At 40.7% G+C, this 17635-nt stretch overlaps 1 protein-coding gene across 3 annotated transcripts in view; it reads right to left on the bottom strand.

Moving 5' to 3' along the window:
- RNF20 (ring finger protein 20) overlaps positions 1-17337 on the bottom strand; it is a 50493-nt gene extending 33156 nt beyond the window's left edge. The window contains exons 1-8 of one of the 3 annotated variants that reach the window (XM_089683654.1): positions 17171-17337; positions 16246-16426; positions 11427-11594; positions 11044-11187; positions 6720-6909; positions 4097-4215; positions 1655-1801; positions 1294-1371 (exon numbers count right to left, since the gene is read on the bottom strand). In XM_089683654.1, coding sequence (XP_089539780.1) covers positions 1294-1371; positions 1655-1801; positions 4097-4215; positions 6720-6909; positions 11044-11187; positions 11427-11594; positions 16246-16371 — 972 coding nt within the window. In that variant the 5' untranslated portion in view covers positions 16372-16426; positions 17171-17337. Of the gene's footprint in view, positions 1-1293; positions 1372-1654; positions 1802-4096; positions 4216-6719; positions 6910-11042; positions 11188-11426; positions 11595-16245; positions 16427-17170 lie in introns of all 3 variants that reach the window. The other 2 variants (XM_089683653.1, XM_089683655.1) reach the window with 2 other exon arrangements.
- Positions 17338-17635: the final 298 nt, after the last annotated feature.

Below are 17635 nucleotides of genomic sequence, written 5' to 3'. Positions count from 1 at the left end.
CAAACAAAAATGTTTTTTTTTCTTTTTTCCTGGTACCTGAGAGGGTATTATTTACAAAGCAACGCTTCACCAGAGGATAACCTAATTGCAGGCTGCAGACATCAGCACCTGTAGGAAGTGCTTGAAAGCTGCCCCAGAACCCTTAGAAGAATGTGAGTTGGGGGGCTTTGATTATTTCCTAGTCAAAAAAGTATAACATGGGTTCTGACTTTTGCTTGTTGCAAGTCAGTGACTTTAATTATTGACTTTCCTAGCAAAGGGCCAGTTTACTCTTCTTCAGGCTTTATAGGGTCCGGACTGTGACCAGTAGGAGTAGAAAATGCCCCAGTATTAGTTCCCCATTGTTGGTATCAGTGAGATAAAAGGTTCCACACTGATGGTGTCAGTAGGGGTAATGATGCCCTATCATTTGTGTCAGTTGGTGGAATAGTGCCCCAGGGGCCACATAAGGACAAGCAAAGGGCCACATCTAGCCCCAGTTTGGAAACAACTGATCTACTCCAGCAAACACATGGGTTTATTTACACACAAATCTTCCATAGCAAATAAAATGCCAAGATGGGAAAAAAAAGGATCCTTTTTCGGAAAGGAGACACCCCAAGAGGAATTAATTTTTTTGCCACAACATTTTGAAAATGAAGAAACATGCATTGAGTGTACTAGATGCAGTAAATGTACAGGTCTTACAGAGGTATCAAATGGTAAACAGGTTAATGTACAGGTCACATACAATGTGGCCATGGAGGCAAAGGGGTTAACGTACAGAAGCGCAGGATAAAAGGAAGTGAGGACATAATATGCAGAACAGATCAGAGACAAGACGGGGCTGACATATACAGGAGAGGGGTGAAAGACTATGGGGGTGGGTATACGGTTGGCACTGTACTGTATTGCACTGAGCTGGCTGCTAGTTAGGAGGCTTTCTTTCCTCTCACATAGCAATCAATGTGTGAGAGAAGTGTGAGAACAAGCAGCGTTTCCTGATCACTGGCCAGTGAGTGAGACAGGGTAACAGGAGTGCACTGCTGTGAACCATAGGAGTAGTAGAGCAAAATTAGCTTTGGCCATATTTCTCCTTTAAAAAAAGAGTAGAAATGATTTACGTAGTCATATATGTCCAGTTGACAGACACGGTTTGGTCTGGGCTGCGATGACCTCTGGTCACAAAGCTGTTAAAGACTGAACCCTGTAGTTCATCTGAAGTGCAGAGCTCTACAAGTCCACAATCTGGAGAAAAAAAAAAGGGGGCAGACTGACATGGTGTCTGTTTTTACCATAGCTTTTATACTTTACCTTCTTTGAGTTGATGGTAATTGTTCCTCCATACAAGCTGCTGCCAGCACCATACACTTTGTAGCCTTTCGAATTCACCTAAGGGAGACACACAGAAAAACCTTGAGGCACCTGATCATTGAAAAGACACACTGGGCTTCATTTACAAAAGTCTCCGGAGAAAAAAAACCTGTCCAAGTCATGCCGTAAACATCACGTTTGACACTTTAAAAGGGCTGCAAAAAGAAAAAAAACAAAACAAAACAAAAAATTACGTGGGTTGTGTTTTTTTTTTAACTCCCAGCTAGACAGACTGCTGTAATTACAGAAACTTTGATGAAAATGAGGCATGTCACCAACACCACAACCCTGTGTGCCTTACCCTCTCAAGGACCTCAGACAAGTGTCTGTTCAGGCGCTGCTCTCTTTTGCGGACCTTGTCGATGTCCCACTGCAGATCTTCAATGAGGCCATCCAGGTGGGAGACACGGGATTCTGCATTCTCTAACCGGGACTGCAGCTGAGTGAACTGAACAAAAGGAAATGAAAGAAGATATAGTTAAGCATGAGGCTGAGATGCTTTGCTATACAGCTGCATTGCATCAGAAGGGTAACCTGTAGTTCTGCACAAGCCATGCTGATGGCCTGCCTCCTGCCCACCTTTGTAATAACGGTTCACCTCCTAAGAATAGTAATAATATCCTCCCCAAGTCCTGTCGCTCCCATTATCCTTCCTACATTCCCCTGCTCACTAACAACCAATTACATCATCAGTTGATAAGGAGGATGTCTGGTGCCTGCAGAGCATCCTTGTTTTCCCCTCCCGCCGCTCTCTGTCAGCACTTGGGGTCACATTAGCTGAGTGAGGAAGAGAAACACTGCAAATACTAATTCAGTACCAGTGTGCAAGTTGTTCTGGAAGAATAAATCACGTTAGGTGTACTACATGGATGCTGCTGTGTTCTGTAAAACTGATATTTTGAGGTACTCTGTCTAAGTTCAACAAACTCTGGGACCCTTGGTTACAGACTCCAGGTCTAGCCCCATTGGCACTTGTGTCCTTACAGATACTACAATGGTAACCGAAATGCTGATTACAATTGAATTTGATATGGTCTGTGATGCTGTATTGGGCAGCGACAAAACACTGGTTAGGCATGTTTTTTGAGAAATATGTATATTTTTAGATTAGGACTTAGCAATAGTATGGCTACCATCCTCTGTGATGTATACTGGGCATATAACTGATGCACCTCAGAACGTCAATGGTTATCAAGGGTAAGGATACTCTCTTTCTGAACTGCCCCCCCCTCCGCCAATGTTGGCAGCTAGCAGGGGATCTTCTTCACCACTAGCTGTCACAATTTATAAAAACGTGTCTGGGTGGGGCATCACACATTCTGTGAACTATTATGTGCCTTTGTACAGATGCTATTTCTCAATTTGTCATTATTGTGGAAATGTGTGAAAACTATTGTACTGTGCTGAGAGATACATTATTATATTTGGATTAGCACTTTCAAGAAAAAAGTTATTTGTAAAAACAAAAACAAAAAAAAAAGGACACCACACAACTATTAGTTTCGTTTTTTACATTTTAGAATGGGGTGTCTCGAGATGTGCATAATTTTAAAGGGTGTCTTGATTGAAAAAAGGCTGAGAAACACTTAGTCAATGGTCACACTGCTGCAATTTAAAATTTCTGTGCAATTTTTGAAGACTTTATTGCTACTTGTGAAGATTTTCAACAATTTCTTGCAATTTGCAGTGTGATTTCCATAGTATTCTATGTATGTGAATTTTCAACAAAACTTCAGAAAAAGTAATGCAAGAACTACTTTAGAAATAGAGCTGCAGTAAATCGCACGTTAAATTCACTAGATGCTATTTCAGGTGATTTAAATTCACAAATCACACGTGAAATCGCACTGGTGTGACTGGGCACTTAGAGATTTTACCTGTTGGTGATATCAGGTATTGCAGCAGACTCGTACAAGATCTGTGCTGCTCTGTATGACACAATGTATATATAAACATGGACTAAAAACAAACCTAGGGAATTCCAAGTGAAAATATACATAAAGAGGTCAGCAAAAACTGTATTTCCAAATAATAAGTAGATCCAAAGATACAGGAACCTGAAGATATAAGCTACCCTGTAACAATCAAGCTTGGTTTTCCCACTTTTTTTTCTTGTCGCTGTTTTAATGGAATGGCAGCCTCGATGCATTTAAAGTGGTTCTAGAGCCTACATTTTTTTTACCTTAAAGCATTCCTTAAAGTTAAAAAAAAGTTTAGACATCCATTTGGCATCTAACCCCCTTTTACTTACCTGAGCCTTCATTCGATCCAGCGCTGTGCAAAGATTTTTTTTTTTTTTTTTTTTTTTAAACCTTTAATTTCAGCTGTATGTTTCCCTGGAACTGCTGAACCTTTTGACACTTAATTGTATCCTCTTATTATGTATCCTATATTTTTTAAACTGCATGTAAATCGTCTAGGTATGTTTAGCTTTAGCCAAGCAAACCTACTATGACACTGTGGGAGGTGATCGCACCACAAAAATCAGGATTTACCATGAATCTTTGCAATTAAAATTGTGTTACTCCAGAATGTAATGCTGGGTGTCTAGCCAACCAAAGTCTATATCAGCACTGTGCTGGAAGCATTCACAAGCAAATGGTATGACCTGACACCTAGTGGAAAATGTCATCACACATCTACAGTAGTCAATAATAAACCTGCAGTGACAGGTTGGTTCAATTCAATACAATATGAATATTATGGATTTTTTTACTTGAACAAAAATGAACAGTCTGCTGACCTCTTGAGTCATATTTTGGTGCTTCTCTTGTAAGCGGCTGCACACTTCCTGCAAACGCACATTTTCGTTAGACGACAGAGAGTTTATCTCCTTGACAGCTTCTTCTATCTGAGATGGCTCTGCAAGTACCAGGAGAAAAACTACTTTGTTAAAAAAGAATCCAGCAATTATACTGCTCCAGTGAAATACAGGTTTCTCAATCATTAAAGCAGCCTTACCAAGGGTTCAATTGCCACCTGACACACTACCTCTTACAGTGTGCACTTGCCTCATGCTTTGGCCTACTCCCACAACTTAAAAAAAAGGTTATGGTGGGTTAAAGTGGTTTTAAACCCTTGCATATACCCAGTGAAGTGACTGGCCTCAGGTGATACACCGTGATTAAACAAATCCTCCTACATACATTGTATCCGTTTATCTGCAGGCCTTTCTCCTCTACATCCAAAGTGCTGGATATATAAAGCTTGCCTGGGCTGTCAGAAAGCAGGGGGCAGAGAGTTGAAATTACACACTGCAGAGCTCAGTGAGGAGAGCTCTGAGAGCTGGTTGGCGGGAAGGGACATAACTCCCCTTCACAGAGCACACAGGAATAGAGCTGAAGCAATCTGCTGGAGGTCCCTCCCCTGTCACCATTTTTCTCTTGGTGTCAAGAAAACTTGTCAGAAGTGCTTCATGCTGATAACAGAGGAACAAGGCAGCAGATAAAAATGAAACAATGTTCCTGTTCCTAAATGAGACAAGCACACACTATAGAGGGATATGCTTTGTTCATATTTCATATCTAAGGTTTACAACTACTTTAAACAGCTTCCACCCAAATGGGCCCTAGTGTGACTGTAAGAGACAGAGTGTAGTAACCTTCAGCCAAGGCCTGACATGAATGATCTTTGTAAACCATGTAAATGCCTAAATTTGATTTGGCATCAGCATTCTGCAGCCCCTGTACAATAGAGCTCAGATTGGGAGAGTGTAAAACACAAAGCGCCAATCAGATGTGTAGTTCTCATGTGCCAAAAAGTGCCATGTGATAAGAGAAGATACATTGGTGACAAAATTGAGCTCATCGTATTTTCTCTTTTTACTGTCCAGTCAAAGGCTAGGGAGTGACAAGACCTCACAAAAATTGCAGCAAGGAAAATTCATGTCTCCTGCTCTGCAAAACAGGACTGGAGGGATAGAATATAAATTCCTTGGCAGCTAAAACAGCTCCCAATAATGTAATTCAGATGTATATTTTGTTTTTTCAGCTTTAAAGTCAAAAAGCATCCAAGAAGTTGCAATTTTTATATTGAGAAATCAGCATTGGTTGCTTCCATGTTTCTTTCTATAACGTGCCCTTTAACTGGATACAACAAATGTCAGTATCTAGTGCTTTTTCTGCCTGCTTTTGACTTAAAAAATAAGATAACCTTTTGTAACATGTTAGGTTAGACCCATATTCATGAATGCACCAGCCCATGCACCCCCCTTCCTCCCGATGAGACAGCTAGCGGGGGATCTTCTCCCCCCGCCAGCGGTCACAATTGAAAAAAAACAAAACACACGACCATTGCTCCATTACTCATTCACAGTATTCTGTGAAGGAGAACACTACAAGCCCTGGCAGCCTTTGCGGCTGTCGGCTCGTAGTTCTAAATGAACTACCACAGTGCTGTGGTAGTTCATTGAGTCTTCCTACCAGTAAGTATCTGCTTGCCAGGTTGTCAATTGTGGGTATATGATTGTGTATATAGGATTGTATACAATTTTTTAAATGTTTCCCTTTTATCGGTTGAACTAGATGGCTTTTTTCAACCAGATTAACTAACAATTTTGCCCGTACAATGGATGGGCACACAGATACACTGACAGGTCTGCAGGAGAGATGCATTGCACCAGCAATCTGCTGATTGCTGGAGCAATGCTTTAGAAGTTCCTGAAACAAGAAAAATATTAAATGCACATTTTTTCAACTGCAAATAATGTGCAATAATTACTTTTTGTTCAAAGGTGAACTTATCCTTTAACACCTGCCTAAAAAGAAGAGAGGCACAGCACTGATCACTGGGCTTTGATAATATCTCCTACAGAACAGCACTATGTACCAGCTAGCAAAAAAAAAAACAAAAAAAAACAAAAAAAAAAAAAAAAAAAAAAAACTTTCATAGCTGACAGCAGACCAGAAAGGCCAGCATAGCAACATCATGGGCTGACCATACCCATGTGCTGTTGTCAAGGCTGCGAGCTTAGTGGACAGGAAGTGATGGGTAATATCCAACATGTAACAGAAATACAGATACAGACAAAAACCACACCGAGGAAGGATTAAAATCCTGACAAAATTTTTTTTGCCATTTTTCTCCTACTGCACTGTAGTATGTGCCGCCAACCCCAATGGGGACAGAAGGTGAGAAAAACATCCCCATTCTTTCTTTTTTCTCTAATTACATGTCCCTGTGAAAGCAGACCAAAACATCAAGGAGGAAGGGGGGGGGGTGTTAAACAACAAAAAGAAAAACCTGATTGAAAAACCACATTGTCCAAAACAGATTTCATCTTTTAAAACTCTGACCACCACAGGAAAAAATGCCAGCCGGTATCCAATAGTTTTTTTGCTTTAACAGGTATCTGTGCAGATTTTTACCTGTACTGTCCAGTTTGGAGGAGAGCTGGTCTAGGCGCGTGTGCAGACGGTCATACACCGCCACTATGCGGGCAATAGCACGGCGTGATGACTCCACACGTTCCTGCAGCTGAGACTCGATCTCTTCACTGCTGCTGCTAGCCAGAGTAGCCAGGAAAGACAGGGGCTGGTCCGGAAGCCCTTCACCTACATAGAGAAGAAACGAAGAAGAAAAAGGTGAGTGCCGCAGAACAGGCATAGAAAAGATTAATGAACAATCCTTTTAAAATGGGAACCCAAATATCACAATGCCACTTTTATGGCAACCAAATTTACTGTGTCTCATTCTTGGACCCCATAAAGAATAGAATATCAATGAGAGGAAAATAAACAGTGGATATACTGAATGTAAGATAACTTTCCTGAATACAGATATTCCAGATATCAATTTAGACTTTATGGAAGTTTATAACAATAAAGGATCTTCGAATGGTAAGTTTTTATTGATGTGGGAAAATCTATCCATAAAAGAAATTTTGCCTGATAGTCACGTGTTTTTAGACAAAGTAAGAATAGTTTTTAAATACAATGATGGTTTTTGTGTTGGTATTTTGGCACTAAAAAGATTTAGAGAAACTTTATGCAAGACATACAGTGGATATAAAAAATCTACACACCCCTGTTAAAATGTCAGGTTTGTGTGATGTAAAAAAATGAAACAAAGAAATAATTTCTGAACTTTTTCCACCTAATGTAACCTATAAACTGTACAACTCACTTGAACAGCAAACTGAAATATTTTAGGTGGAGAGAAGTAAAAATAAAAAACAAAAATAATATGGTTGCATAAGTGTGCACACCCTTAAACTAATACTTTGTTGAAGCACCTTTTGATTTGATTCCAGCACTGTATTTTTTGGGTATGAGTCTATCTGCATGGCACATCATGACTTGGCAATACTTGCCCAATCTTCCTTGCAAAAACACTCCAAATATGTCAGATTGCAAGGGCATCTCCTATGCACAGCCCTCTTCAGATCACCCCACAGATTTTCCATTGGATTCAGGTCTGGGCCATTCCAAAACTTTAATCATCTTCTGGTGGAGCCGTTCCTTTGTTGATTTGGATGTATGCTTTGGGTCGTTGTCATGCTGAAAGATGAAGCTCCTTGTCATGTTCAGCTTTCTAGCAGAAGCCTGAAGGTTTTGTGCCAATATTGACTAGTATTTGGAACTGTCCATAATTCCCTCCACCTTGACTAAGGGCCCAGTTCCAGCTGAAGAAAAACAGCCCCAAAGCATGATGCTGCCACCACCATGCTTCACTATGGGTATGGTGTTCTTTTGGTGATGGGCAGTGTTCTTTTTGCACCAAACATACAGTGGGGATTGAAAGTTTTGGCACCCCAGCTAAAAATTTGTATTAATGTGCATAAAGAAGCCAAAGAAAGATGGAAAAATCTCCAAAATTCATCAAATTACAGATTAGACATTCTTATAATATGTCAACAAAAGTTAGATTTTATTTCCATCATTTACACTTTCAAAATAACAGAAAACAAAAAAGTGGCGTCTGCAAAAGTTTGGGCACCCTGCAGAGTTAATATCTTGTACTGCCCCCTTTGGCAAGTATCACAGCTTGTAAACGCTTTTTGTAGCCAGCCAAGAGTCTTTCAATTCTTGTTTAAGGTATCTTTGCCCATTCTTCCTTACAAAAGTCTTCCAGTTCTTTGAGATTTCTGGGCTGTCTGTCACGCACTGCTCTTTTAAGGTCTATCCATAGATTTTCAATTATGTTGAGGTCAGGAGATTGTGAAGGCCATGGCAAAACCTTCCGTTTACGCCTCTTGATGTAATCCCCCGTGGATTTCGAGGTGTGTTTAGGATCATTATCCATTTGTAGAACCCATCCTCTCTTTAACTTCAGCTTTTTCACAGATGGCATCAAGTTACCATCCAAAATTTGCTGAAATTTTATTGAATCCATTTTTCCTTCTACTCGTGAGATGTTCCCTGTGCCACTGGCTGCAACACAACCCCAAAGCTTGATTGATCCAACCCCATGCTTAACAGTTGGACAGAGGTTCTTTTCATTAAATTCTGTGCCCCTTCTTCTCCAAACGTACCTTTGCTTATTCCGGCCAAAAAGTTCAATTTTAACCTCATCGGTCCACAGAACTTGTTTCCAAAATGCATCAGGCTTGTCTATATGTTCATTTGCAAAGTTCAAACGATGATTTTTGTGGTGAGGACGTAGATGAGGTTTTCTTCTGATGACTCTTCCATGAACACCATATTTGTACAAGTATCTCTTTATAGTGGAATAGTGTACCACAACTCCAGTGTCTGCCAGATCTTTCTGGAGGGATCGTGCAGTCAAAACGTGGGTTTTGAATTGTTTTTCTCACAATCCTGCGAGCTGTTCTGTCTGATATTTTTCTTGGTCTTCCAGATCTTGCTTTAACTTCCACTGTTCCTGATGACTGCCATTTCTTAATTACATTCTGAACAGAGGATATTGACATCTGAAAACGCTTTGCTATCTTCTTATAGCCTTCTCCAGCTTTGTGAGCGTCAACTATTTTCAGTTTCAGTTTTCTAGACAACTGCTTAGAAGAACCCATGGTGCTGATTGTTGGGGCAAGGTCAGATGAGTCTGGGCATTTAAAACCTTTGAGATTGACATCACCTGGTCTTCCCAGACAATGATTGAGAACAATCCAGGACACTGGCAGGTCTCAGCTTTGCAAAGGGGGCAGTGCATGCTATAAATTCTGCAGGGTGCCCAAACTTTTGCAGACGCCATTTTTTTGTTTTCTGTTATTTTGAAAGTGTAAATGATGGAAATAAAATCTAACTTTTGTTGACATATTATAAGAATGTCTAATCTGTAATTTAATGCCTTTTGGAGATTTTTCCATCTTTCCTTGGCTTCTTTATGCACATTAATACAAATTTTTAGCTGGGGTGCCCAAACTTTCGATCCCCACTGTATCTTTTGGAATTAAGGCCAAAAAGTTCAACCTTGGTTTCATCAGACCATAACACATTTTCCCACATGCTTTTAGGAGTTCAGATGTGTTTTTGAAAAATTTAGCCACTCTATCCCATAGCCCAGACATATGAAGAATCCGGGAGATTGTTGTCACATGTACCACACAACCAGTACTTGCCAGATATTCCTGCAACTTCTTTAATGTTGCTGTAGGCCTCTTGGCAGCCTCCCAGACCAGTTTTCTTCTTGTCTTTTCATCAATTTTGGAGCGACATCCAGTTCTTGGTAATGTCACTGTTGCGCCATATTTTCTTTACTTGATGATGACTGTCTTCACTGTGTGCCATAGTATATCTAATACCTTGGAAATTCTTTTGTACCCTTCTCCTGATTGATACCTTTTAACAATGAGATCCCTCTGATGCTTTAGAAGCTCTCTGTGGACCATGGCTTTTGCTGGTGGATGCAACTAAGAAAATGTCAGGAAAGACCTAGTAGAACAGCTGAACTTTATTTGGGGTTAATCAGAGGCACTTAAATGATGGCAGGTGTACCGACTCCTATTTAACATAACTTTGAATGTGATTGCTTAATTCTGAAAACAGCTACATCCCCAGTTATAAGAGGGTGTGCACACTTATGTAACCGCACTTTCATTTTTTATGTTTACTTCCCCCACTAAAAGATTTAAGTTTGTTTTTCAATTGAGTTGTACAGTTTATAGGTTACATTAAAGGTGGAAACAGTTCTGAAATGATTTATCTTTGTCTCATTTTTTTTACATCACAGAAACCTGACATTTCAACAGGGGTGTGTAGACTTTTTATATCCACGGTATATGTTTTTCTACCATCTATTTTTGGGAGAAATAAAAAAGTTTGATGTAATCCTTTATGCTAAAATTCAAACAACAGTACCCAAAAGTCTACCCCCCTCCTCCATTCTAGTCTAGGCCATAATATTGTGCTGTACTCCCAGCGCCACCTGGGGTAAGCATGTAACATATCCCAAGATGCATGAGCTCCCTATTTATGAAAGAAGCAGTGGGGGTAGGCCTGGTGGCTTATCGTCAGGAGGTGGCTGCCTAAACCTGGAAAAGACCGCCTCATCCCACTAACATCACAGACGAAGATGGTGGCACAGGGCATGAGCAGTAGCAGCATAGAAGTGAATTGCAGCAGGATAAACCTGGATCCAGTGGAAGGGTAAGTATCTAAATTGAGGGCAATCAAGCATCAGATAAGAGGGAGATTTAACATAAATGAATAATTACTTTCTTAATAAAGAGAAGACCTATTCTAGTGACTGCAACCAATCTACAGAGGCTTACATATGATGTAAACAATCACCTCTCTCACTGTCCTTGCGTTCCGAGTTACTGTCAGAGTCTGGTTCTGGTTCTGGAATAATTAGAGCTTTTCGTTCACCGAGAAATTCCCCCAAGTCCTGGTCCAAGTCATAACGTCCCAAGAGGATACGAATATTCTCATCAAACTGCAAAAGGACAAAGAATTTTATTTAACTATGCAGTTCTGCCAGTGGAGACTCACCAGACTGGGGTTTGTCAGTCTATCAAAAACCCATATACCAGTTCTGGATGCATGCCAGTGACTCAGTCACCCACGTTTCATATATTTATTCCACATTCATGTATGTATGCATGTATTTTTGCAAATTCATTATATTGTCCCGTTTAAGAATTGTGAAATATTTTGAATGCAAAAAAGACAGACCTGACTCCAGTAACGGTTGATTATAAGAAGTGACGCATCGTCTGTGGCCTGCCGTTTTTCCAGGGTTTCGATGCGATCTCGAAGTTCATCCTCTATGGCCTGCCTCTGGTCCAGCATGCCAGCCAACTTCTTATTCTTCACCTGCAGGGTACGTAGGTCTTGTTCCTCCTGAGGAAAACAACAATGTGACATACAGAGGATACTTGTCTTTCTGGTAAAGAGGGCGTGGGGGGGACTGGTAAATAACTGGGCACTGCTTTCTCACTCCCACCAGTCGTTCTTCTCAGCACCACCTCCTGTACACCCACTACCAATGAAAACTGTAAAACTGTTTTAGGTTGCAAGAGAGAAAGGTGCCAACTGCACAGAGGAGAATAAAAGAAACAAGAATAAGGTAAAGCTTGAAGAGTAGAAAAATAAAACGCAATGACCCGCCTCACATCACCCTCTCTGGTGCACACAATAGCAGGACTAGGAGTTTAGGTTGAAGGATTGCTGGCTGTAACGCACAGAGGTGATGCCAAATGAACAGAAAAATGGCTACAAAGATTGAAATGTGACAAGGCTTATATCACTCTCTCTCTCTTCCCTTCTCTGCAGATATGCTTTCTGAGACTAAAATCTGGGTCTGTAATATCCATTCTATATTTCAAATGCTGATCTGGTCACATGTAAACAGGATGAGGGTAGAACAGAATTTTAGGTGAAACCTTGGCTCTCAGGAAAATGCTGCAGGAAATACAGCCACATCATGGCAACACATATGACGTGGCCCTTGTCTGCAGTATTTTGATTTTTCAGATACAGACAGACACTCTTCTTGCTGGGGGTGCCATAAATATCCCACCCTACTATAAAAAAGCATAACCATCTCCATAGGCAAACTATTAATGTATAGGATTTGGCATTCACCAAGTTGAATGTTTTGGTACTCAATAATTACACACGTCTGGAACAATGTAAATCTTGCTGAATTCAAACTGATTTTGGGTTCAGGAGCCATTTTGGAATTACTTATCTTTGCTACATTATATGTGAGGGACAATTGAAGTCTTTTCTGCAACTAAAAGCAAACTGTGGCCTCCACAATACTAAGCGATATATTGTTACCTTTATGTAAGACACGCGGCCAACCCTCCATTTAAGTCATATCTGGGTTTCCTATTATTAATGCTACCTTATCACAGAAACTCATTTCTCCAATTTTACCTTTGTTGGACACTGCAAAGGCTCTTGCATATTCCAAGAAATCAACCTGGAAAAGGGAATTGGGTCCAGTAGATGAGAGGAAGCACCGGAGGATCACAAAATAATCTTTTCCAAAATGTTCAATTAATGTACACATATTTCTATTCTTCATAGAACATACTGTACCTGATGCCAGTATTACTATCTAAACATGAGCCCACTCGTAACTCTCTATGCACAAAATGTTACAGATCCATAGGTACCCTAGGTATATGCTCTGCGACTGACAATTCGGGCTTTTAGAATCAGGTGGTTCTATTCTTACACAATATGATAGGATTGCCAGCCAATCTTGACCCCAAATTGTGTCTCAAAGTGTTACTAAACCCACAACAGTAAACGCAGCCTGTATATGCAGTAAAGCATGCTTGCTATAATTACTGTGAAACCTAAGGGGTTAATCCTATGCATTGTGTAAAAAGGCCGTTTGAGCCTGTCTTCTCTCTTCGATCCCTTCTTTTGCTGTCCCCAATCCATCTGCCATAGTTGGAGCAGCAGTGGCAAATCTGCACATGTTCTGTTTGGTGTGTATTGCTAGAGAGCTCTTTTTGGGGGGAGGGTGCATGTGATCGGCATAGGGCCAATCAATGCAGTCCAGACAGAAGGTGAGGGGTTATGCAGCCTCATAAGACAATCTTACAAGATTAACCAGTGATCGGCTGGACACGAGAGTGCTATATACTGCTGATGAGAAAGGTATTTAGAAGTTTATATTTACTAAAATAATTGCATTTCCATGTTTTGTGCACTGTGGACTGGATATAGTGAATGCAGGGTCCTGAGTTTAGTAAAACTTTAGGCTCACCATACACATTACATTCTGACCATACAATCTCTATAGAATCAACTTTAGATCTACCAAAACTATGTCATATGATGACCTACCTAATCAATCTGTACCTATTCAGGAAGGTCCTTGAACTACATACAGTACTAGCTGGTAAATCTAAAGTAGATTGTACAATCCGATTGTAAGCTTTGTGGCGAGCTTTAGGTATAGTGGGCAATCTGGAGCTAAATGGGTATGATTTTATCTGCCTCCAGGAAATATTATATTGCCAGAAAATGATTGCCATACAATGGATGTCTGCATTACCCTCAACAACAGGGCAGATGACATCAATGTTAACATCCGATATAAGAAAGGTCTATATATTTATACAGGCTGTCTGGCTAAGTTGTATAAATATTGGGACAGATGGCTAAGCTCAGGGCTTCACCTGAGATGATCCCAAGTAGCTGTCCCTACAAACAGTCAAAGGAACCGGAACCTTGAAAGCTTACAATCCAATCTTCGGTATTGAAAACAATGTTGGTCTAAAATAACAGGAACAAAACCATTGACACATCTATTGTTTTGTTCCTGGTATTTTACCCGAACATCATTTTCAATAAAGATTGGATTTTAACCTTTCGAGTTGTCGGCTCCTTTGACTGTGTTACTACACCCGGAACCCTGCATTCACTATATCTCATCTCCCACAATACACACTACATGGAAATGCAAGTATAAACTGCTAAACACCTTTTTTCATCAGCAGTATATAGCAGTCTTTCGAATTATATTAGTGTCCAGCAGAGCACTGGTTAAAGCTTGTAGGAGGAGTTTTCATTCTCCTCTGACTGTCCTATGAGGCTGCATGACCCCTGATCCTCTACCTGGACAGTGCTGATTGACCCTGTGCTGCACATGCACCAACCCTGAAAAAAAAAAATTTTTTTAGCAATACACACTAAATTGAGCATGTGCAGATGGATTAGGGATAGTAGGAGAAGGGGAGGATCAGAGAAGACATGATCAAATAGCCTTTTTGCACAATGCACAGGATGAACCCCTAAGGTTCCACAGTGAATATAAACAAGCATGCTTTACTGCATACACAGACTGATTTTACTATATATAAAAAAAGTGCAGCGCTAAATTGAGCAAAGACAAATAAAATATATAATGAATGGGTATGGATAATATCCCTTAACCAATCCAAATACATACATAAATAAATATAAAATTTCAAATGATAATGTGATCCAAAATAAAGTGACTCTTGTGCTCTGGTGACTCTAGGGTCCGGTATCCATGCAATGGTGGTGACGGTAATGCGCACTCACCGGACGCGCATGTTAAATTCGCTTTGTGTAAAATAATCCAGATGTCATCAGATAGTGGGTGGTCCTCCCTCTAATGTTAAGTAGTGTAAATCTGGTGTAGGTGGTCCTCTTCCTTTTGAGGTCCCCCTATAATCCTGGTGGGTGGTATCCCTCTGGGTGGGCAGACCTTCACTGTGCAGCAATGATCCGTCCAGGAAATCGGTCTGTGGGCTAAAGCACTCCCCCAGGGGGCAACAGAGATACTCCCGTAGTGTAGTAGGTGTTAATATACTTTATTGTGATGCATCAAGGTAAAATAACAGAATGATTGCAGACAGAGGTCGATGAGGACTAACCATCTGATATAATAAGATGGCCGCCAGAGCTCCACATTGCTCCGGCGACGTGACGTCACGGCGTGGTGTGGCTCCTCCTGACGCGTGTCGTGCTCAAGCACATCTTCAGAGGAGGGTCGCCAATCATTGGCGACCCCCCTCTGAGGACGTGCTTGAGCGTCAGGAGGAGCCACACCACGCCGTGACGTCACGCCGCCAGAGCAACGTGGAGCTCCGGCGGCCATCTTATTATATCAGATGGTTAGTCCTCATTGATCTCTGTCTGCAATCATTCTGTTATCTTACCTTGATGCATCACAATAAAGTATTTTAACACCTACTACACTACGGGAGTATCTCTGTTGCCCCCTGGGGAAGTGCTTTAGCCCACAGACCGATTTCCTGGACGAATCATTGCTGCACAGTGAAGGTCTGCCCACCCAGAGGGATACCACCCAACAGGATTATAGGGGGACCCCAAAAGGAAGAGGACCACCTACACCAGATTTACACTACCTAACATTAGAGGGAGGACCACCCACTATCTGATGACATCTGGATTATTTTACACAAAGCGAATTTAACATGCGCGTCCGGTGAGTGCGCATTACCGTCACCACCATTGCACGGATACCGGACCCTAGAGTCACCAGAGCACAAGAGTCACTTTATTTTGGATCACATTATCATTTGAACTTTTATATTTATTTAATATGTATTTGGATTGGTTAAGGGATATTTATCCATACCCATTCATTATATATTTTGTCTTTGCTCAAATTAGCGCTGCACTTTTTTATATATATTGATGTTCTAGGGTGATATTGGTTACCTTTTTGTGCCTAGCAGCTTTATTTATATCAAGGCGCTTATACTTATATTTTACACGAGACTGATTTTACTGTTGTGGGTTTAGTAACATTTTAATGTTTGACCTAAGTCATATTTGTTCATAGATGGAAGGTTATTAGTTTGTATGCAGTGTAATTAATATCTCAAGTATGTTCTTTATGGTAACATCCTCTCTCTTTGTATTTACTGTATATAGTATGCATCTGTACCTGCAATAAACAGTTTGTTATTATAAAAAAAAATGGAAAATGGCAACTATTAGCATAGGAAACCAAGAACAAAAAAAATATGGTTACCGTGGAGGAGACGCCACCAAGTTTTATGGTCTCTACTGTGGTCCCAGAATCCTCTACTGCAGCCTTCTTTTCTGGGGGACCCAAGGTGGTGTCCACCGCTGACCGTTTACTGCCTGGGCCCGACATCCTGGAGTCTCCAGTGGGACAGATTAGTGGCTGAGAGTTCTATCCAGTTTCAAGGCTATGTATGGAGAACAATTAAACACGTGATCATTATGCATTATAAAATTTCAGGTTTAGATTAGTCTCAATTACTCTATAAAATGTTATGTGACCACAGCAACTATCTGCTCAATAGCAATTCTTATTCACTCCTACTACAAAGGGAAAAAAAAATTCAAAAAGGTTTCCAAAAATATTTTTTTTTAGGTATGTTGATAAATATGGTCTAGCGCTACTTTATATAAAAACATACCCATCTAAACGCATTAGGTAAAATAATGACTTCACAATGGAATTCCTCACATATACCCAGTGAAACAACTAACCTCAGATGACACAGAGATGAAACAAGTCCTCCTACAAAAGGTTGTACCTGTTTATCTGCAGCCCTCTATTCTATTGGGCCGTTCAAAGTCCAGAATTTATAGTTTTTCTGAGATTTCAGAAAGGGGACGGGCAGCTAAAGTTACACTCTGCAGAGCTCGGTGAGAGCTGGAGAGAAGGGGCACACCCTATTCTCACAGAACACCGGAACACAGCTGAGGCTATCAGTCATAGACTATGTGCAGAAGCTCCCTCCCTGTCACCTTTGTACCTGTTGGTGTCAGGAAACTTTTCAGAAGTAACTCATGCAGATAGCAAAGGAAATGACACTTTGTGCTCTGGAGTAAGACAAGTACACACTATAGAGGGATATGATCTGTTCATATTTTATGTCTGAGGTTTACAACCACTTTAACCGCTTACTGACTGTATAACTTACTTAAACAGTGACAGAGTGGCTCTTCTGTATTGGATCACGTACCTAGTACATCATCAGTACTTCCAGGTACGGAGTGCCCGCCCGCTGACCCGGCTGTTACAGCACAAGCAGGTCCCAACCAATGACTGACCGCCTGGAGCCGCTGATGGGCTTAGTGATTTGTAGAAAGAGCTCTGTGATGGTAAAGAAAACAGAGCTCTGTAAAATGACAGTCAATCTTGTTGTTTTTTCATTCCCTGCTAAGCAGGGAAAAAAAAAACCCAACAAGATCCTTAATAAAATCAGCACACATTAACAGTTCCTAGGAACACATTTAACACTTCAATTGCCCCAGATGTTAACCCCTTCCTACCCAGAGTCATTAGTACAGTGTATATTATTAGCACTGATCACTGTATTAATGTCACTGATGATGTCAGTGGCAGTTAGTCAGTTCCCACTCAGTGTCAGTGCCCGCTGCACTAT

The sequence above is a fragment of the Staurois parvus genome, unplaced genomic scaffold (assembly GCF_062004578.1).
Source record: "Staurois parvus isolate SC_StPar_1 unplaced genomic scaffold, SC_StPar_1.0 ptg000320l, whole genome shotgun sequence".
Taxonomy (NCBI): Eukaryota; Metazoa; Chordata; class Amphibia; order Anura; family Ranidae; genus Staurois; species Staurois parvus.
The sequence above is the reverse complement of the archived record's forward strand: the minus strand, read 5'-3'. Positions and strand labels throughout refer to the sequence as shown.